The following is a 22,193-nucleotide window of genomic DNA, read 5'->3' as shown; positions in this document are numbered from 1 at the left end:
TGAACTAACACGCTCATGTTGGCACTACCAAGCACACCATTTATTAGCAGACCTGGCTGGAACACACCCAGGGTGCACTCTATCGGTTTATGACAATAGGCTCCAGGTGACAATACCTCTTAGCCTGTCCGGGATTCAAGGTCGCAGTGCTGTGCACTTTGTCATGTTTTATATATGCTGCTGTTTGGTATAAAGCAGGACAATATATACAAAAAAAATTTGTACATAGTTGCCAGTTATCAGTGAGCTAAGAGGCCATGTCAACGGTATTTGAACAATGAGGATGTCAGTTTCAACAACAATACATACTGTATAACAAAAATGATTACTCCTTGCAAAGTAAACATACAGAGGCAAATTCTGTAGGATAAAAAGTGATTTTAATGTAAATACACAAACATTTGCTGAATTACACATTTTGACCTGTTGTGTTGTCTGTCTTGAAATCAAACAAAGGCACAGCACACTTTGAACTTCACAGTTTTAGTTTACTTACGAACCTCATTACATGTACATACAACCCTGCATGTCAGCATTTAAGTGAAAGCAAAATAAAATCGTCCTGTCTGTTCCCTCGGTCACACAGTAGAATGACAGCAGAGGAAAGACACAATACAGAAACAGCATGTATACTTCATTTCCTGTAGTGAGGGGAAATAGAAATAAAGGAACGTCAACAGACATCTGAGGTCGAGCTACAGTTGAGTTAACATCTATTAGTTCTGCATACCTGTAATTCATTTTTGGGGGCTTTTGTGTAGAAAATGAAATTATAGACAGGATGCTTTTGAAACAGAGAAAATATATGAAATATATAACTAGCACGTACAAATAAAACCTCCTCACTTCTTTTTGGCAGATGACGCTCTCTTGTCCTTGGTGTGCTTCAACATGATAGTGTGCTTCTGCACTGTTAGCCTTACAGTTATATGTTGAGCATCGTGGCTGGTACGCCTCCCTCCAGTCACTACAGTATTCCCTTTGACCGTATCTCTCTACAAACCCTGGCTACTCTCTGTCAATGTGAGTTTGACATCAAGGGTGCAGTCAGCCTGTGGGTGAGGGGCTGTGGGGAAGTGTGGCTGTGCTTTCCCATGGGTAACATAGCATGTCTATAGTAATGATCTGCTCTCTGGAATGGAAAAGGTGGGAGAGGTGATACTGGTGCAACTACAGTATGCTTACTATAGTGAAACCCTGGTGAACTGGGAAAACCCTGATGAACTAGTGAAACCCTGGTGAACTGGGAAAACCCTGGTGAACTAGTGAAACCCTGGTGAACTAGTGAAACCCTGGTGAACTAGTAAAACCCTGGTGAACTAGTAAAACCCTGGTGAACTAGTGAAACCCTGGTGAACTGGGAAAACCCTGGTGAACTAGTGAAACCCTGGTGAACTGGGAAAACCCTGGTGAACTAGTGAAACCCTGGTGAACTAGTGAAACCGTGGTGAACTAGTGAAACCCTGCTGAACTAGTGAAACCCTGGTGAACTGGGAAAACCCTGGTGAACTAGTGAAACCCTGGTGAACTGGGAAAACCCTGGTGAACTAGTGAAACCCTGGTGAACTAGTGAAACCCTGCTGAACTAGTGAAACCCTGGTGAACTGGGAAAACCCTGGTGAACTTGGAAAACCTCTTCTGTTGCTTCAAGGGAAGAGTATAAGTTCTGCTCAACTTTTCAGCAATAACAAAAGCCGATGTCTTGTATCAAAGGCAAATCCAATCAAAACGACAGTATAAGCATGCAATTCAATGGAAATGAAGGTTGTATGGAAACACAACAAACTAGTATGACATGGCTAACTTAATCACAATGATAAAATCGACTACATGCATGATAAAGTGTAGACATTCACCTGGCCAAGTTGACTTGTTGACAGGGACAGGGAAGATGCTACACATCCACAGAACCATTCGCATATCTGAAAAACAGGCAAGAGACAAGGCTTGACAATCTTCACGATGGTGTTATTGTAGCCTTTGGATCAGCTAGAAAACATGGCTCAGTGGCTATTCATTGCAATTTGAATTTGAAACTGCAATCAATTTGATATGGAACTACTGAGTACTGTAAGCATATGGATTTTCCTGAATAAATAAGACAGTTGTGGTGATGAGCAATGGCTCACTGACTGCTCAGTCTGGTCTAGACACCCGTTCTCTTTTCCCCCTCGCCTCCCCATGCCAGTCAGCCGGTCAGCCGGTCAGCCGGTCAGCCAGTCAGCCAGTCAGCCAGTCAGCCGGTCAGCCGGTCAGCCAGTCAGCCAGTCAGCCGGTCAGCCAGTCAGCCAGTCAGCCGGTCAGCCAGTCAGCCAGTCAGCCAGTCAGCCAGTCAGCCACTTGGCAGTGGTTGGCATGAGACACTTCCTTGCGTGCTGAGCTGTGCAGACACCATCCTTGCCATGCAATCGACCCAGATGCCAAGCTCATTTGTGAACTGGCAGGACTGGGGAGCTGTACACCTCAATAGGTTCAACAACAGTAATTCAGTATTCTTTCTCTATCATCGAAATGATCAGGGAAAACAAACAATGATGGAAAATGAAACCATTTCATGCATGGCCTGGGTAAGGCGCTCAGTTGAAAACTCAACAACTGGTGTTGCTTATTAGCTTTATGTGAGTTAATATTTTCCCTGTTAATACCCCCTACATCTTCTCCAAATGATCTCCCTCTGCATGCCAAAATGGTGATTTATAGAGTGGAGAACATTCATATGAGTATTTGTATACAATAAGTGTTAACTGCAGTATTACTATGGCATTACTGTACTGCATTTTAACATAATCATGCAGAATATAATATGGGTTTACTTATTTTACTGTCAATGGTTAGTCTTGGACTGAAAGCCTTGCAAGTGTCTTTGATTCTTTCCCAAATCCCCAGGTTGACTCTGCCAAGCCAAGTGCATTATGTCGTGTTTGTGTTTGTGTGGGGAAAACAAGCCAGTGCCAATGCGCTACAAACAGATGGCATCATTGTATATCAAATGTTTTGATTCTGTCAGCTTGGATTAATACAGTGCCTTGCAAAAGTATTCATCCCCCTTGGCATTTTTCCTATTTTGTTGCATTACAACCTGTAATTTAAATGGATTTTTATTTGGATTTCAGGTAATGGACATACACAAAATAGTCCAAATTGTGAAATGAAAAAAATAACTTGTTTCAAAAAATTCTAAAAAATAAATGACGGAAAAGTGTTGTGTGCATATGTATTCACCCCCTTTGCTATGAAGCCCCTAAATACGATCTGGTGCAACCAATTACCTTCAGAAGTCACATAATTAGTTAAATAAAGTCCACATTTTTTAAATTTGTATTTCATTTTATTTATTTATTTCACCTATATTTAACCAGGTAAGCCAGTTGAGAACAAGTTCTCATTTACAACTGCGACCTGGCCAAGATAAAGCAAAGCAGTGCGATAAAAACAACAACAACAACACAGAGTTACATATGGGATAAAACAAAACATACAGTCAACAGCACAATAGAAAATCTATATACAGTGGATAATCTATATCCACATGTGTGCAATCTAAGTGCCACATGATCTCAGTATATATACACCTGTTCTGAAAGGCCCCAGAGTCTGCAACACCACTAAGCAAGGGGCACCACCAAGCAAGCGGCACCATGAAGACCAAGGAGCTCTCCAAACAGGTCAGGGACAAAGTTGTGGAGAAGTACAGATCAGGGTTGGGTTATAAAAAAATATCCAAAACTTTGAACATCCCACGGAGCACCATTAAATCCATTATTTAAAAATTGAAAGAATATGGCACCACAACAAACCTGCCAAGAGAGGGCCACCCACTAAAACTCAAGGACCAGGCAATGAGGGTATTAATCAGAGAGGCAACAAAGAGACCAAAGATAACCCTGAAGGAGCTGCAAAGCTCCACAGCGGAGATTGGAGTATCTGTCCATAGGACCACTTTAAGCCGTACACTCCATAGAGCTGGGCTTTATGGAAGAATGGCCAGAAAAAAAGCCATTGCTTAAAGAAAAAAATAAGCAAACACGTTCGCCAAAAGGCATGTGGGAGACTCCCCAAACATATGGAAGAAGGTACTCTGGTCAGATGAGACTAAAATTGAACTTTTTTGGCCATCAAGGAAAACACCTCACATCCCCCCAGAATACCATCCCCACAGTGAAGCATGGTGGTGGCAGCATCATGCTGTGAGGATGTTGTTCATCGGCAGGGACTGGGAAACTGGTCAGAATTGAAGGAATGATGGATGGCGCTAAATACAGGGAAATTCTTGAGGAAAACCTGTTTCAGTCTTCCAGAGATTTGAGACTGGGACGGACGTTCACCTTCCAGCAGAACAATGACCCTAAGCATACTGCTAAAGCAACAGTGGTTTAAGGGGAAACATTTAAATGTCTTTGAATGGCCTAGTCAAAGCCCAGACCTCAATCCAATTGAGAATCTGTGGTATGACTTAAAGATTGCTGTACACCAGCGGAACCCATCCAACTTGAAGGAGCTGGAGCAGTTTTTCCTTGAAGAATGGGCAAAAATCCCAGTGGCTAGATGTGCCAAGCTTATAGAGACATACCCCAAGAGACTTGCAGCTGTAATTGCTGCAAAAGGTGTCTCTACAAAGTATTGACTTTGGGGGGGTGAATAGTTATGCACGCTCAGGTTTTCTTATTTCTTGTTTGTTTCACTAGAAAATATATTTTGCATCTTCAAAGTGGTAGGCATGTTGTGTAAATAAAATGATACAAACCCCCCAAAAAATCCATTTTAATTCCAGGTTGTAAGGCAACAAAATAGGAAAAATGCCAAGGGGGGGTGAATATTTTCGCAAGCCACTGTATAATTGATCTTCAATCATAATGTACACTCCTCCTTTGCTCTCTTGTGTGCTGTTAAAAACACCTCTTAACTCCTTTCCACTACCAATGGGGGAAAATGATCCATTTGAACATTACACACACTCAGAAAGTCAATAATTTTTAGATTAATTTGAGGGACGTTAAAGGAATTAACATGCCATATCTGACCTGGCAACTCATTGCATTGCACCACGGTACAATTATTCAACATTGGTCAATTTATCGGTGTATTAATTAGTTTGCTACACAAAATAAATTGTAATCTGAGAAGCCTTGAAGCACCTCGGTCTCTGACAATTGCATACATCACATCTAACCGAACAATGACTAATGCTATTGTCTTTGGGTATCCAGTTCTGGTAATGACTCATTGGTAATCTGTATGTGAGACGACTCTGAACAATGGCGCACACTTTATGAAATGTACACCAACATTCATAGCAGGCTGGGGGATTTGAGCCCTTGGCTTGTGTCAAGTTGGCGACACGCTTGTTATGAAAATGGATCTGAGAGTGGCTTTTGGCAAAGGCTCCATGAATGGCACTGGTAGACGTCTTTTAGCCCAGCAACACAAATCACTCCTTAGTTATAACGGCAAATAAACAGCCACCATGCAAATCTGGTCTGGAGCGCCCCTAACAGGATGCACCTGCTGAGAGCCAAGTGGCTCAGGCACAGGGAGAAGAAGATGGCTTTCAAAGTCAAGGGCAAAGAGTAGGCCAGCTGTTCACAGAGACAATTTCAAGCTTTGCTGTAATAGAACATAACATTAGGCAAGGATGTCTTGGTGCCTGTGGACCAGACTTGGTATTCATGATTTCCCCATTTTATACCCCAAAATTGACAAGACAAATTGATCAAGAAAAATTGATCAACAGAAAGTGCAAACAGAGGGTATGATGAAGTAATTCCACTAAATGTTTTGTTTGATTACAATCTACAAATGTCCCCCCTCACACACACACACACAATTCATAATGAAAAATAATACTATTTATGGAATTATTCAAAAGCCTTTCAAAGTGGCCCAATTTTCCTTGAGCAGTTGTCCTTCAGCAAATCTTTTGATGTTACAAGAGTGTGGAAAGACAGGAACTAAATTCCCCTCTCCAGGCTAAATGTAACGCTTTCACAAGCTTTTCAAAATCAACAAAGAACCCACAAAAGATGAATCAGTAGCCTTTTACTGAAACCTGAATATGCATTTGATTCTATGTATGTTTCCACTCTTAGATGTACCTATTCAACCCCTAATTGCTGGGAGAACCAACTGCTGTGACATATACAGCCTTTTATTTGTGTTATAAATATATTTTGTAGCCCACATACTTTTCAGATTTTGGATTGCAGCACAAATAGAATGTTATGGTTCAGAGCAGAAAGCTAGAAGCACTGGCTTCCTCTCCAAATGGCTGATAGGGTTCATTAACAAAAGTCTGTGCCCATTCTTTGGCAACCCAAGCCCTATAGTTTGTCAAGAGGTTTCTTTGTAACAGGCATTGAGGACAACATTTATGAATTTTACAGCAGGTGTGCAAGAAGGCTTCCAGATACTTACCATGCTTATTTTCACAAGGCTAATTTATTGCTGTGCCCAGCACTTCAAATAGGCGAAGGCACTCTGCGGTCCCCAGGGAAGAGTTTACGGTGTGCTCCATACTGAGAGTTTAGAGCCTAGAACAGGAAAGGAAACACAATGAGTAAATGGTATGAAATACAAATGAAAACAGAAAGAGGAAGAAGGGACATACCTAAGGAAATGTGGGAAACATACAGTGCCCAAGGCTATTGTAAACGCAGCTATCTGAGATCTACTACTTCATCTGCTACTTCAGAATAGTGTTCATGAATGAGCAAATGTGCAACGGTGAATGAGCAAATGTGCAACAGTGAATTCCCTTATGGTCAATGAGCAAATGTGCAACGGTGAATTCCCTTATGGTCAATGAGCAAATGTGCAACGGTGAATTCCCTTATGGTGAATGAGTAAATGTGCATGGTGAATTCCCTTATGGTGAATGAGCAAATGTGCAATGGTGAATTCCCTTATGGTGAATGAGCAAATGTGCAACGGTGAATTCCCTTATGGTGAATGAGCAAATGTGCAACGGTGAATTCCCTTATGGTGAATGAGCAAATGTGCAACGGTGAATTTCCTTATGGTGAATGAGCAAATCCCTTATGGTGCATGAGCAAATGAGCAACACTCTAATTTGACTTTATTTTTGTAAATCCCAATGCTTTTCGCCAAATCCCATGAACTAACAATAATTGATTTATGAATGTAGTCAACCAAAGGCATAATTTATGGATGACAGTGGCACCTTCCTCTTTCTTGGGAGCTGCTGCAGCTCCTCATCAGCTGATCGGGCTGTTTTTATCCTGCTGTATTAAAACCCTCCTTTTCTCTGGAACCTAGAATCCTTTTAACACTCGATGAGGTATGATATTTTCTATTAACAACAGCTTCATCTCTTGCATTTAAAAAAAACTGGAATCTGAGATTAATCACAACATACTGCAGATAATAAAGGATCTTAACTTATAGCCCAGATACAGTAAGACATGTATAGCACAGTTTAATGTTTCTTTATGGACTGTTTAAATTAAGAGAGCATGTTTTCTGAGCCATGTTTTCCCACAACCGTGTTATCTTGGCCAAAAAAAAGGCAATTATCCTCAAGGTTTTAGTAATCCAGTTCTGTGTGTAGCTACTTTCATTGACTAACATGGCACTTGACAGAGAAGACAAATTAGAAATGGTTTTCGAAGTGTGGCTGTGACAAGGCTTTACCAGAAGTGTGACTGCAAGATGAAAATGTTTCCACCTGTGTGACACTGATTAGAGCAGACTGCCAGTTTTATTTAGCAGACCCAAAGCCCTGTGTACAGTACTGTATGTCAAACCTGTCTGGTCAAAAATGTATGCCCTATCCCTCTCTAGGCTCAATACATTCCCAGCTTACAGGGAGTACAGACATAGTATACCTTGAACACCCAACTCAGGGTTAAATGTTGTCGTTAGTAGAGTCTGTTGTCTATTAAATGTTTTGTTAAAATGGACTGACATTTCAATTAAAATCCATGTGTGATAATAAATAGCAAGACTGGAGACCAAGGGTAAAATTGATCTTATTGCATTTATTTAATTTATTCCATAATAATGAGAACTGATGTAGAAGGATTTAAGGTAATCTAATCACTTTAAAGGTAATTCTATAAGACACAAATGTGCTACGTTGCCTTGCCCTCTACACCAAGCATATGCCTCGAAGCTACTGCAACATGCTTTAACAAAGTCTATGCAAGAGTAAATTATTCATGATCTTTCAAACCTGCAGAGCACCAGTAATACGCATTTAAACCAGATAGATGTTACATATTGAAGGAACTATTTTTCAGAGTCAAAGCCATAGCAACAGCTGGCTCACATCTTAATAATCAACTCTGTAGATGAGATGTTTGGTATTAAATTAATGGCAAGTGCTTTTGCAATCAATACATAGAGAATAGTTTGCAGGAGGTTGATCTAATATCTAGTTCAGAAATTAATGAAACATCTATTTAGTGACTAGTCTTTATCAAGATCAGTCTGCCGACTACGCCATCGCTGCTTCAGAAAGACATTAACGATAGGAAGCATCTGAGCTGGCCAGTGCCACTATCACTGCATCTCTGTATATCTACAGGTAACTGCTAAAATAATGGAAACACTTGAGTAAATGAGGGACACAAAGGGATAGATTCGATCAGATCTGCGCTAGTCAACACCTGCATAGCGGTTGTTTTGCCGGTGTCGGAGGTGGAACTGCATTAAAGCTGTCAAATCCACAAGCGGCACCCGGTATTATACCTAAAGCAGACATTAACATTGGCTGCACGGAGTCACATGAAGAGAAATCCCATGCAACCTTTTTACAAGTTTGAACACTAGAATGTGAGATGTAGGCTAGCCTAATGATTTTACATTTGAGTGTCATTATTTCAATATAGCCTACACTTTTTCATTCTGAACTTGTAACGTGAGTGGGACGGGTGTGGCTTCGTGACAATGACCACACGAGCAGCAGCTCACCGTTTTGACAGTTCTAATGCAGTTACACCTCCGACACTGCCAAAACACCAGCTATGCAGGTGTCGGATATCGCGGGTTAATGCTTAAGCTGATTGAATCTAGGCCAAAGTATATGGAAAGCAGGTGCTTCCACAATGGTATGGTTCCTGAGTTAATTAAGCAATTATCATCCCATCATGTTTAGGGTCATATATAAAAATGGGCAGGCCATTATTTTGGACATTATTTTGGCTACCATGGCTATGCCCCCATAGGATGACGATGCCCCCATCCACAGGGCACGAGTGGTCACTGAATGTTTTGATGAGCATGAAAACTATGTAAATCACATGCCATGGCAGTTTCAGTCACCAGAGCTCAACCCAATTGAACACTTATGGGAGATTCTGGAGCGACACCTGAGATAGCATTTTACACCACCATCAACAAAACACTAAATTATGGAATTTCTCGTGGAAGAATGGTGTCGCATCCCTTGAATAGAGTTCCAGACACTTGTAGAATCTATGCTAAGGTGCATTGAAGCTGTTCTGGCTCACGGTGGCCCAACGCCCTATTAAGACACTTTATGTAGAGTGGCTTGCAAAAGTATTCACCCCCTTTGGCATTTTTCCTATTTTGTTGCCTTACAACTTGGAATTAAAATTGATTTTGGGGGGGTTTGTATCATTTGAATTACACAACATGCCTACCACTTTGAAGATGCAAAATATTTTTTCTTGTGAAACAAACAGGAAATAAGACAAAAAAACAGAAAAATTGAGCTTGCATAACTATTCAACCCCCCCTACCTTTCCCTGTATTTAGCGCCATCCACCATTCCTTCAATTCTGACCAGTTTCCCAGTCCCTGCCGATGAAAAACATCCCCACAGCATGATGCTGCCACTACCACGCTTCACTGTGGGGATGGTGTTCTCGGGGTGATGAGAGGTGTTGGGTTTGCGAGACATAGCGTTTTCCTTTTCCTTTTAGTCTCATCTGACCAGAGTACCTTCTTCTATATGTTTGGGTAGTCTCCCACATGCCTCTTGGTGAACACCAAATGTGTTTGCTTATTTTTTTCTCTAAGCAATGGCATTTTTTCTGGCCACTCTTCCATAAAGCCCAGCTCTGTGGAGTGTATGGCTTAATGTGGTCCTATGGACAGGTACTCCAATCTCCGCTGTGGAGCTTTGCAGCTCCTTCACGGTTATCGTTGGTCTCTTTGTTGCCTCTCTGATTAATGCCCTCCTTGCCTGGTCCATGAGTTTTGGTGGGTGGCCGTCTCTTAGCAGGTTTGTTGTGGTGCCATATTCTTTCCATTTTTTTAATAATGGATTTAATGGTGGGCTGTGGGATGTTCAAAGTTTCAGATATTTTTTTATAACCCAACCCTGATCTGTACTTCTCCACAACTTTGTCCCTGACCTGTTTGGAGAGCTCCTTGGTCTTCATGGTGCCGCTTGCTTGGTGGTGCCCCTTGCTTAGTGGTGTTGCAGACTCTGGGGCCTTTCAGAACAGGTTTATATATATTGAGATCATGTGACACTTAGATTGGACACAGATGGACTTTATTTAACTAATTATGTGACTTCTGAAGGTAATTGGTTGCACCAGATCTTATTTAGGGGCTTTTTTCATTTCACTTCACCAATTTGGACTATTTTGTGTATGTCCATTACATGAAATCCAAATAAAAATCCATTTAAATTACAGGTTGTAATGAAACAAAATAAGAAAAACGCCAAGGGGTATGAATACTTCTGCAAGGCACTGTAAAGGTGTTTCCTTTATTTTGGCAGTTACCTGAACCTTGTAATAAAGATCCCAGCTCAGCCATTAAGGAATTTTAGATTAACACATTTATACTTCATGTTCCTTGTATGACCTCAGGTTAGACATATAATGGGATCATACTCCAGAAAGATATGGGAAGTGTTAGGGGTGTAATATGTGAGCCACCAGATGCCAATAAATCCACTGGCTCTTAATCCATCGCTCTGCAGGCGATTTAAGCCAAGCCAGCTGTCCCTCAATGCCGTGAAATCCCCGAAAAAAGTAGAGGTTAACAGCATGGAATTAATTAGGACAGAATGTCAATCTTAATAATTACCTCGCGTTCACGTAGATAAACACCATTCGGTTTTTTAATCTCTTTGTCTAAGGGAGATTTGATGATAGTGACACCAATCATGAGGAAATGAATGGTAAACAGAGAGCAGTTTAGCCTCATATCAATGCAGCGGTTTTAGGGCAGAGAATAACTCTACCCCAGCTATTTTAAGGTAGGAATGCCTACATCTCTATCAATGTTTGTGTATGTTTGTTGTCTAATTTAGATTGAGGGTAGCCTCATATTTACCAGACAGATTACCACTGGCACCCTGTGTTAAAATAAGCAACCAGTTAGGCTACCATAAAATATTAACCGAAAAAATCTTCCACAAATACTATGCTTAGTTCAGTGTTCTCTAACTCAGCGATTTTCAAACTTTTCTTGACCAGGGAACCCCGCCCAGGCATACCGGTGACCCAGGGACCCCCATCATTATGTTAGCGGGGGGAAAAAATCACGTTTTATCATCAGGTGAATGATAATGGAAAGTAGAAGTAATCAAACATTTTTTTGGTAGACAGTTCATTGGAAAAGGAAGAGTATTATTTTAATATAGTCTATTAGCTCAAAATGTATCTTCGCGGCATAGAGAACATTTTGCAGTTTTGAAGCTCATTTCCAGCAATTCTACACAGTTTGGCATGGAACCGAGAGACAATTTTGCAGTTTTAAAGCTAATTTCCTGCAATTCTATGCATTTTGCCATGGCTAATGCTGTGTTCCTCTGCTCAAACTTTATAACAAAATCAATGGGCATGTGCCCTGAATGGCCTTCATTTTTTTTTTTTTTTTTTATTCTCCCTGACTGCCTAGCTTTTATTTCATTGTTAGTTCTCAAGATGGTACAGTCAAAAAATATATATAGTTCAATATCTTTTCTGCATGCTTTCTATCTGGTTTTGGTCATTTAAGTTGACACTGAAACAGTTTTTCCATCCTGAAAATTACCATTTAGACAGCCCGCCTAAGAATTTTCTATACAAAAAGATGCTGTAATTAGCTCCAGTTACTGTAATTTCCTCCATATTAAAGAGATATTTAGGATAACTGTTCCTGTAGACTTCCAGTCATTGCGCTAACGCTAGCTGGCATTAGCTCATGTAACTAACTCTAACTTCCTTCATACTGGAGGACGCAGACATAAAAATGGTATCCACAATGGTATTCTGTTGCAGCTAGCGATATTCATAAAATAATACGTTTTCACATAAAAAAATACCAACAAATATTTGTTCTAAAAATATAAACATTTGTGGACTCCCTGCTGTACCTCTAGGGGTCTGCGGACCCCAGTTTGAAAACCCCTGGTCTAACTAGATATTACTATTTCACATTACCGTTAGATTTGCCTTGCTAATACAGCGAAGAATGCTGCAGAATTTTTTATTGAACTGTTAATTACCCAGTTCCATTAGAGCAGAGATACACCCCGAAGACTGGCATTCATGTGTGCAATTAATCTGTATATTCTATCCAACAAGACTGCATCCTTCAGCACCAACTTTACCTTTGAGCGTGTATCTGCTGCTATGCGTTTCTGTTGAGTAGATGATTCATTGTATTGTGTTACTCAAACAGGCAGTTCTTCTATTTGCTTTATTTTTTAAGCCAAGGGTTCATAGTACATTTGAAAGAAAGGAAAAACATTTTCTCCGTTGAGGGTTTTTGTCAAGGGAATTCTATGGTACTTAGCAATAGAAACTGCCATTGTCCAACAGCAAGCCATTCCTGTGTTTGCCTAGCATAATTTACTAAGCATCATTACAGAAACCTATCTATACTGTGCCATGTGTTTTATTCAAATTGTAAAATGTTGTAGCTAAAAATGAACATTGTCATTGAGGTGTCATTACTATTTCAAAAGCAAGCATTTGTATGTTAATGTTTATGGTAGGTGTACATTTGTTTTTTTCTATGTTAATGTAAGTTTTCATATTCTGAATGTGTGTGTATTCATATTTTATGTTAATGTAAAATGTCATGTTCTGAATGTGTGAGTTTTTCTACATTTCCAAAGGTACACAATACATTGAGCAAATGCATTAAGATGAAAATCCCTGCAAAGCATTGTGCACAGAACAACAAACAGGGTCACAATCTGCTTCCCCATCACATAATAGACAGATGGACCAGTCCCCTTCCAAGGAACAACAAGCTAGCGTTAGCATTCAGCGCTGTTTACATTGCACTATTGGAAATGTCCATCTTAATTGCTTTCTCCTTTTGTTGTGTTGAAGTAGCACTGCCCAGAACTCAATATCATGCTAGAATTAATCATTTTGAGAAATCAGAGCAGCAACACAGAAGTTTCAGGTCTCTCAGGGTTTCTCTCTGTCTTACTGACATGTTTATTCTAGAGACAACTATCCCCTTCCATTGGGCGAAGTGGGGACTGAAATAGGATGCTTGCCAAACAACTTCAAAGCTCTTTATCATGGCAAATCGCTTACTCATGCAACTACTGGACGCCAGATTACAATGTACTTCATATATCTTCCCTTATAACTGAGTGGGGCTAAATGAAATAGTGTCGCAATAGACAAATATTTATCGTGATTGTGATTGGTTGAGGCAAGACGATACAAAAACATAAATAGTTATTGTAAATGATAGTTTAGAAAATGAATCAATGGCTGTATTCATCAGTCTAGCAATAAGGCAATATTTTAATAATGTAGTAGTGTTTCCCCTCCCTAGAAAGCTATGACCTTTGGCTTTCACCTGGAATTGTTTATTTATGTCTAAGAAAAAAACACTTTTTAATCCATATATGATCTAGTACACAATACAAGTATAACAAACCATACACAAATATGATGATATCATAGTGAATTCATGACATGTGAATGAATCAGCCTTTTCATATTTTGTAATATGTCCATATATAGTTATAATTTGTTTTAGGAACATCTAACCAAAATATTTCACCTTCTTTATTACTTTACCCAAAATATCATGATATTAGTGATAGTCAAAATTTTTGAAATTTGTGAACGTTAAAACATTTGGCCCTTTTAAACCCTATCGACAATGGGAGATGTGCTTTGTGTCTGAATCAGACTTCCACACAAAATTACTTCTTTACTTATTTTGGGTTTATTTTATTAATTTATTTTATTCTTTATCGTACAGCTATGAAAGTTATGTATTTCCATTTGCCTTCTCGAGAGGAAATCTGGCGATGTCTGTGTCTTAAACAAGTAGATCTGGTGAGCTGTTTTTCTAAGGACTGTGTATTCTGAGTTATAAAACAGTGGGAAATTAATCAAATAAGTCATGTAAACATCTAATCAGAAATTACCAGTAAATCTAGTGCACAAAATCGGGCACTGTAGTCTTAAGAGGTTCAACTTACCTCTCACACTCCCCCTTATTGAACAGTTCACACAATATGTTACACCTGTAGGGGGAAAACAATGTGATTAAGATTGGACAAACCATTTCATATAGTATCAAATATGATGAAATAAAAATGTGTCAGACTATGGAAAATACCAATTATTTGAACTACTTCCTGTTTGCATGCGATGCAACATTATGGACTATACACAGGATGTAAAGGCTACAGTACGTTACTGTCAAAAAAGTAAACCAATTCAGGGTAGGACAAAAGCCATAGGAATATGACAATTTCATTTCAGAATAATTATTTCATAGTTTTGTTTTCTGGTTATATAGCTCAAGTTTAGCTGGTAAGACATTAATATTAGTTTTAGTGTCTTTTATGGATTATTGTGTTATTTTCTTAATTTTGATTAGTCATTTTTGAAGTCTCTAGTTAACATGAATTAGTGGTTTTAGAGTGTCTAGGCTCTTATTTGGGGGTTAGGAGGGACAGGTTTACTTTTTTAAGTGTAAGTAACTTTTTTATAATCATTTATAAATTTGCAAACGCAACATTATAGTTATTATTAGGGTTACCTGCTTAAGGTTTAGTCATCCTTTGAGTCCCGCGATCTACTCGCTTAATAAGCCTTCAGAATTCAGATCTCTAAACGGCCTTCAGCAGAGGTGATATTTAAAAGCACTGGAAATTACAGTACAAATGCAGCTTTCTAAGGTTGAATAACAAAAATGGAAAAGAGAGAGATAGCAGAGACACTGATGGGTTGCTGATAAAAGACACTGCAATCTGAGTCCATCCCATTCATTCACTCAGTGATGGCATAGAGTGTGAATATCTACAATATTCACATACTGTATGTTGAATACTGTATATGAGCCAAGTTCAAAAGGTTGAAGGCATTTAGACAATATTATGGTAGTATAGGGGGACTTTCTTACCTCTTTTAGCGCCATATCATTCTCAGAGACATGCTAGTGCAAACAAGTCAATCAGAATTTGTGTTTAATAAGGTCAAACTTAAAAAATAGGTTAAAAATCCATTTATTAGTCTAAACATTATACATTTAATATGACTGACCAAGATTCAAGGAACAATTTAGCTCTTACTTTGAAATTATTTAACAAAAGATTCTTTATCGTGTTAATGCATGTTATCTATACTGTTGCACAGAAATTACGAAAGACAAGTCTGGGAAAGTCTTGAAATGTCATTTTCTGTATATAAAAAAAAAAAACATTTTTAGCAATTACCTGAAACCAAGCAGGCATTTAGTGCTAGAAACAAGTACTTCAAATGTTTCTGTTTTTACCCAAAAGTTTCAGCTTTATTAACAAATTATGGCAAAACAAATTTACCAATTTATGGCCACCTATTTAGAGAAGCTTACACATGGTGCTTTATGGTCTTTTTAATATATGTTTTATTTACAAATACAAGTTAAATACAGAACAGAGCACTTGTAGTAAGCTACATACATAGCTGATTGCTTTCAACCCCAACACAAAAAATGTAAATTCGTTTTACAAGATCAAAATCTAACATCATAACAAATATTTTAAAAAACGTATTTATAGACTTGGTTAACTTCACTCAATAGTAGCATCCTATTGTCACCATGATGAAATCAAAGTTCACTAAGGGGTATCATGAAGCATCAAGTTCTGTGACAACTTCATGCTTTTCTTTTCCGAGGGACAAAGAATTATGGACAACCAAGAACAACATTACAATGTAGCTATAGTTTTTATTGAAGTGTCTTTCTTTTGTTTTCTCTGCTCGTTGTTCTAAAAAAAAGAGCCCACGTCATCAAGAAAATCATAGAGACACTGTGTAAAAGGTTAAAGGTCATGTACTGTAGCTATGTGCTTCCTTGGTGGACAGATCCTGACGGAGGAGAATATTTAAAAAAAAAAACGTTCTGGGAGGAAATTAAAGAATCGCAAGGTTGTCCTATGTCGGAGGACACAGATGTGGAGCACCTTCAATATCTACCATAGGGATGTTCTCTGTAGCCCCCTCGTGAGAGCCTTGCTGCTGGGGCTTTGAGAGTCGGACGGGTTGTAGTCCACTCCTCTTCTGCAAGAGGTAGAGTTCAGACAAAAATTATATAGTAAGATAATAACCCAAACCAAGGTAAAAGTAAGGAACTACTGTAATATTCTGTGGTACACCAAAAACAAACTATAGTAGGTCAAAGACAAACTAAGGGTTGAGTTAAATCCAACCTGTCTGAGCAATGTTTTGTTTACTACTGCCTGTATCTACTACATGTCTAATTGTGACAGATATTTTTGTTTACCAAAGTGTATCTGTAGGTAAGTAATAAAGCAGCTTCGACATTTTCCCTGTAGAAACCGGTCTTGGTAAATGACCAACTCAATGATTCCCTCCAAAGATTTGCTTCGCTTCACGCTCGCTGTTCTTTCCACTTGAATGGTTGAGTATGCAGTGTCACACTCCTTTAATGATCAATTAGCATCTTCATAACAGCTGTGGTGTCATCATCCATGAAGCTCCATCAATGCTTCATGAAGCTCGCAGAACATAAGATACAGAGCAGTGTGCCCCTAGACACTCCTGTTTGCCCTCATCCACATTTCATACCAAGTAATAAGACCATGTCATTCTATTTCTACGGGCAATACTGCGTCGTCACATGAGACTATTACGTGTATAAGGCAATACCATGCAACTTGTTGTCACAAGGGATCGGGTTACAGCTGCTGGTGGAGCTGGAAATGGTTTACACTAATGCAGGCTGTTCAAACCATAGAAAATCCTTGTCATATCTCGGGCGTTAATCCTTCTAAACAAGGGCATGCATGTCCATGGGAGCATTCTCAGGTCCTTGTTTTCTGCTGCCATTACCACTGGGGCTACTGTTTTCAGCACAGTAAATGAATGACATGAGTGTTCTGTCCTCTGTCGGCTGAAAACTGAGCTCTGGCTCATTCAGGATGTAGCTCCTTTTTTGTAATTATATAAAGAGCACAGTCCTTCACTGTGCAGAGCGCTGGTTCCATGTCACAAAGTGTTTATGGAGCAGAAAATCAAATAATTGCCCTTTTGGTTTTCTTCAGCACCCCGGTGCACAATTCATTACATTTACATTTAACATTTTTGTCATTTAGCAGACGCTCTTATCCAGAGCGACTTACAGGAGCAATTAGGGTTAAGTGCCTTGCTCAAGGGCACATCGACAGATTTTTCACCTAGTCGGCTCTGGGATTAGAACCAGCAACCTTTCGGTTACTGGCACAATGCTCTTAACCACTAAGCTACCTGCCTCCCCAGGTTTCATGGTGCTGATAATGAATGACCGTGCTGTAGCAGACCCACAGTGGAAACTGGTTTCAGTGGAGAGCAGAAGGCTCAGAGAACCAGCTTCAGTGGAGAGCAGAGGGCTCAGAGAACCAGCTTCAGTGGAGAGCAGAGGGCTCAGAGAACCAGCTTCAGTGGAGAGCAGAGGGCTCAGAGAACCAGCTTCAGTGGAGAGCAGAGGGCTCAGAGCCAAGAGCAGCATCATCCCTGGTCTGGTATCCAATCTAATCCACATTGAGGGCACATGTTCAAAAAGCATAACGCTGGCGGAACGTCCACCTCCATCTTTTCAATAGGTAGGCATCAGTCAGGCCTCTGGGCAATCACTGACACACATTGTGCTGTGCTTCATCTCCAATCAAACCCTGGCCTGTAGCTAGCTAGCTAGCCAAAAGGTACAATGGGCAATACATACAAAAGCTGGTCCTTGGACCTGAATGACCAGGCCTAGGCCAAAACTAGGGTGCATCTTTCTTTATTTCTCAGCTGTGAAACATTCATTATCTCCTCTATGGATAGTGAAGGAGGTGCTGCCAGTATTGTCTAGTGAGGGCTGGGAGCCATGACTGTGTTTCATCAAAGCCTGGCAGGTAGTCCAATTTAAAGCCCCCATGCAGTCTTTTTAATTGTATTTTGAAATCATTACTGTACGTCTGTATGTGTTTATTTAACGAAAATAACTCCAAATATATTGTTTATAATTTATTTTCCTGAGCCTCCTTTTGCCATTGAAATGCTCAGTCGTGTGGGCGTGTTGATACAAATGTAAATATACAGTATGTACATACACAGCCCTGATTGGCGGATAGGACCGTCTAGACTCTAGAGCCTACCCACTTACCCCCTTAAAAGTAGGAGGATATATATACAGATAAAGGATGACTGGTCATTGGTCAGAATAATCAGATCAGATTGTGATGTCATGCTGTGGGCAAAAATCTCTGAACACACAAATATTCTAGCCGGTTTTTTTTCTCAGAGAAGCTAAAAGGGGCATTATCATCATTTTCACCATTTCAGAAAGTGTGGAAATATTATTTAAAAAATTGGAAAATCAAGTTTTTGACTGCACTGCCCCTTTAAGGAAAGGAGAAGCGATAGAGGTTTTATAATGGAGGTGGATTGAGGCCATGAGAGCCTTGGTTTTAAAGAGGGCTCATGAATATTCAAGCTTTGGGAATAACACAGGGATATTTGTGTCCTTCATTTCAGGGCTTCAGAACAGTGTAAATAAAAGAAGTAAAACGCATTATGCTTTTACCGTAATTGTTATAGGCTTCGTCATTGGTTCCATGGCCATATTCGTAATATTCAGAAATGCTGAAATAGATAAAAAGATCATTCAAAAACAATGTTGAGACAAATAGGAGCATAATAACTTCCATAGACGGATTACCAGGATGTGTACTCAAAGCATGTGTAGACCAACTGGCAGGTGGCTTCACTGGCATTGTCAACCTCTCCCTAACCGAGTCTGTAATACCTACATGTTTCAAGCAGACCACCGTAGTCCCTGTGTCCAAGGAAGCGAAGGTAACCTGCCTAAATGACTACCGCCCCGTAGCACGCACATCGGTAGCCATGAAGTGCTTTGAAAGGCTGGTCATGTCTCACATCAGCACCATTATCCCAGAAACCCTAGACCCATTCCAATTCGCATACCGCCCCAACAGATCCACAGATGACGCAATCTCAATCGCACTCCACACTTCCCTTTCCCACCTGGACAAAAGGCACACCTATGCATGAATGCTGTTCATTGACTGCAGCTCAGCGTTCAACACCATAGTGCCCACAAAGCTCATCACTAAGCTAAGGACCCTGGGACTAAACACCTCCCTCTGCAACTGGATCTTGGACTTCCTGACGGGAAGACTGCTGAACAATTAATCAAATGGCCACCCGGACTATTTACATTGACCTCCCCCCCTTTGTTTTCACACTGCTGCTACTCACTGTTTATTATCTATGCATAGTCACTTTACCCCTACCTACATGTACTAACCTGTACCCCCGCACATTGACTTGGAACCGGTACCCCCTGTATATAGCCTTGTTATAGTTATTATTAGAATATATATATATATATATATATACAGTGGGGGAAAAAAGTATTTAGTCAGCCACCAATTGTGCAAGTTCTCCCACTTAAAAAGATGAGAGAGGCCTGTAATTTTCATCATAGGTACACGTCAACTATGACAGACAAATTGAGAAAAAAAATTCCAGAAAATCATATTGTAGGATTTTTAATGAATTTATTTGCAAATTATGGTGGAAAATAAGTATTTGGTCACCTACAAACAAGCAAGATTTCTGGCTCTCACAGACCTGTAACTTCTTCTTTAAGAGGCTCCTCTGTCCTCCACTCGTTACCTGTATTAATGGCACCTGTTTGAACTTGTTATCAGTATAAAGGACACCTGTCCACAACCTCAAACAGTCACACTCCAAACTCCACTATGGCCAAGACCAAAGAGCTGTCAAAGGACACCAGAAACAAAATTGTAGACCTGCACCAGGCTGGGAAGACTGAATCTGCAATAGGTAAGCAGCTTGGTTTGAAGAAATCAACTGTGGGAGCAATTATTAGGAAATGGAAGACATACAAGACCACTGATAATCTCCCTCGATCTGGGGCTCCACGCAAGATCTCACCCCGTGGGGTCAAAATGATCACAAGAACGGTGAGCAAAAATCCCAGAACCACACGGGGGGACCTAGTGAATGACCTGCAGAGAGCTGGGACCAAAGTAACAAAGCCTACCATCAGTAACACACTACGCCGCCAGGGACTCAAATCCTGCAGTGCCAGACGTGTCCCCCTGCTTAAGCCAGTACATGTCCAGGCCCGTCTGAAGTTTGCTAGAGTGCATTTGGATGATCCAGAAGAGGATTGGGAGAATGTCATATGGTCAGATGAAACCAAAATAGAACTTTTGGTAAAAACTCAACTCGTCGTGTTTGGAGGACAAAGAATGCTGAGTTGCATCCAAAGAACACCATACCTACTGTGAAGCATGGGGGTGGAAACATCATGCTTTGGGGCTGTTTTTCTGCAAAGGGACCAGGACGACTGATCCGTGTAAAGGAAATAATGAATTGGGCCATGTATCGTGAGATTTTGAGTGAAAACCTCCTTCCATCAGCAAGGGCATTGAAGATGAAACGTGGCTGGGTCTTTCAGCATGACAATGATCCCAAACACACCGCCCGGGCAACGAAGGAGTGGCTTCGTAAGAAGCATTTCAAGGTCCTGGAGTGGCCTAGCCAGTCTCCAGATCTCAACCCCATAGAAAATCTTTGGAGGGAGTTGAAAGTCCGTGTTGCCCAGCGACAGCCCCAAAACATCACTGCTCTAGAGGAGATCTGCATGGAGGAATGGGCCAAAACACCAGCAACAGTGTGTGAAAACCTTGTGAAGACTTACAGAAAACCTTTGACCTGTGTCATTGCCAACAAAGGGTATATAACAAAGTATTGAGAAACTTTTGTTATTGACCAAATACTTATTTTCCACCATTATTTTCAAATAAATTCATTCAAAATCCTACAATGTGATTTTCTGGATTTTTTTCCCTCATTTTGTCTGTCATAGTTGACGTGTACCTATGATGAAAATTACAGGCCTCTCTCATATTTTTAAGTGGGAGAACTTGCACAATTGGTGGCTGACTAAATATATTTGATACATTGCCGATTTTGCAGGTTCTCCTACTTACAAAGCATGTAGAGGTCTGTTATTTTTACCATATGTACACTTCAACTGTGAGAGACGGAATCTAAAACAAAAATCCAGAAAATCAAATTGTATGATTTTTAAGTAATTAATTTGCATTTTATTGCATGACATAAGTATTTGATACATCAGATAAGCAGAACTTAATATTTGGTACAGAAACCTTTGTTTGCAATTACAGAGATCATACGTTTCCTGTAGATCTTGACCAGGTTTGCACACACTGCAGCAGGGATTTTGGCCCACTCCTCCATACAGACCTTCTCCAGATCCTTCAGGTTTCGGGGCTGTCGCCTGGCAATACGGACTTTCAGCTCCCTCCAATAATTTCTATTGGGTTCAGGTCTGGAGACTGGCTAGGCCACTCCAGGACCTTGAGATGCTTCTTACGGAGCCACTCCTTAGTTGCCCTGGCTGTGTGTTTCATGTCGTTGTCATGCTGGAAGACCCAGCCACGACCCATCTTCAATGTTCTTACTGAGGGAAGGAGGTTGTTGGCAAAGATCTCGCGATACATGGCCCCATCCATCCTTCCCTCAATACGGTGCAGTCGTCCTGTCCCCTTTGCAGAAAAGCATCCCCAAAGAATGATGTTTCCACCTCTATGCTTCACGGTTGGGATGGTGTTCTCGGGGTTGTACTCATCCTTCTTCTTCCTCCAAACACGGCGAGTGGAGTTTAGACCAAAAAGCTCTATTTTTGTCTCATCAGACCACATGATATTCTCCCATTCCTCCTCTGGATCATCCAGATGGTCATTG

At 40.3% G+C, this 22,193-nt stretch overlaps 1 protein-coding gene across 4 annotated transcripts in view; it reads right to left on the bottom strand.

Moving 5' to 3' along the window:
- Positions 1-408: 408 nt before the first annotated feature.
- The window catches only part of LOC121547099 (KH domain-containing, RNA-binding, signal transduction-associated protein 2-like), a 164,468-nt gene continuing 142,683 nt past the window's right edge, over positions 409-22,193 (bottom strand). For 3 of the 4 annotated variants that reach the window (XR_006657692.1, XR_006657691.1, XR_005996488.2), the window contains 6 exons: positions 18,955-19,013; positions 16,365-16,448; positions 14,381-14,425; positions 6,412-6,527; positions 1,857-1,922; positions 409-641 (listed from right to left, as the gene is read on the bottom strand). Coding sequence is in view for 1 of the 4 variants with exons in the window: in XM_041858207.2 (XP_041714141.1) it covers positions 16,354-16,448; positions 18,955-19,013 (154 nt within the window). In the remaining 3 variants the exon portion in view is untranslated. Of the gene's footprint in view, positions 642-1,856; positions 1,923-6,411; positions 6,528-14,380; positions 14,426-15,390; positions 16,449-18,954; positions 19,014-22,193 lie in introns of those variants that run through there. The other variant, XM_041858207.2, reaches the window with a different exon arrangement.

Source organism: Coregonus clupeaformis, chromosome 31, assembly GCF_020615455.1.
Source record: "Coregonus clupeaformis isolate EN_2021a chromosome 31, ASM2061545v1, whole genome shotgun sequence".
NCBI lineage: Eukaryota > Metazoa > Chordata > Actinopteri > Salmoniformes > Salmonidae > Coregonus > Coregonus clupeaformis.
This window is presented reverse-complemented; position numbering and strand designations above follow the sequence as displayed.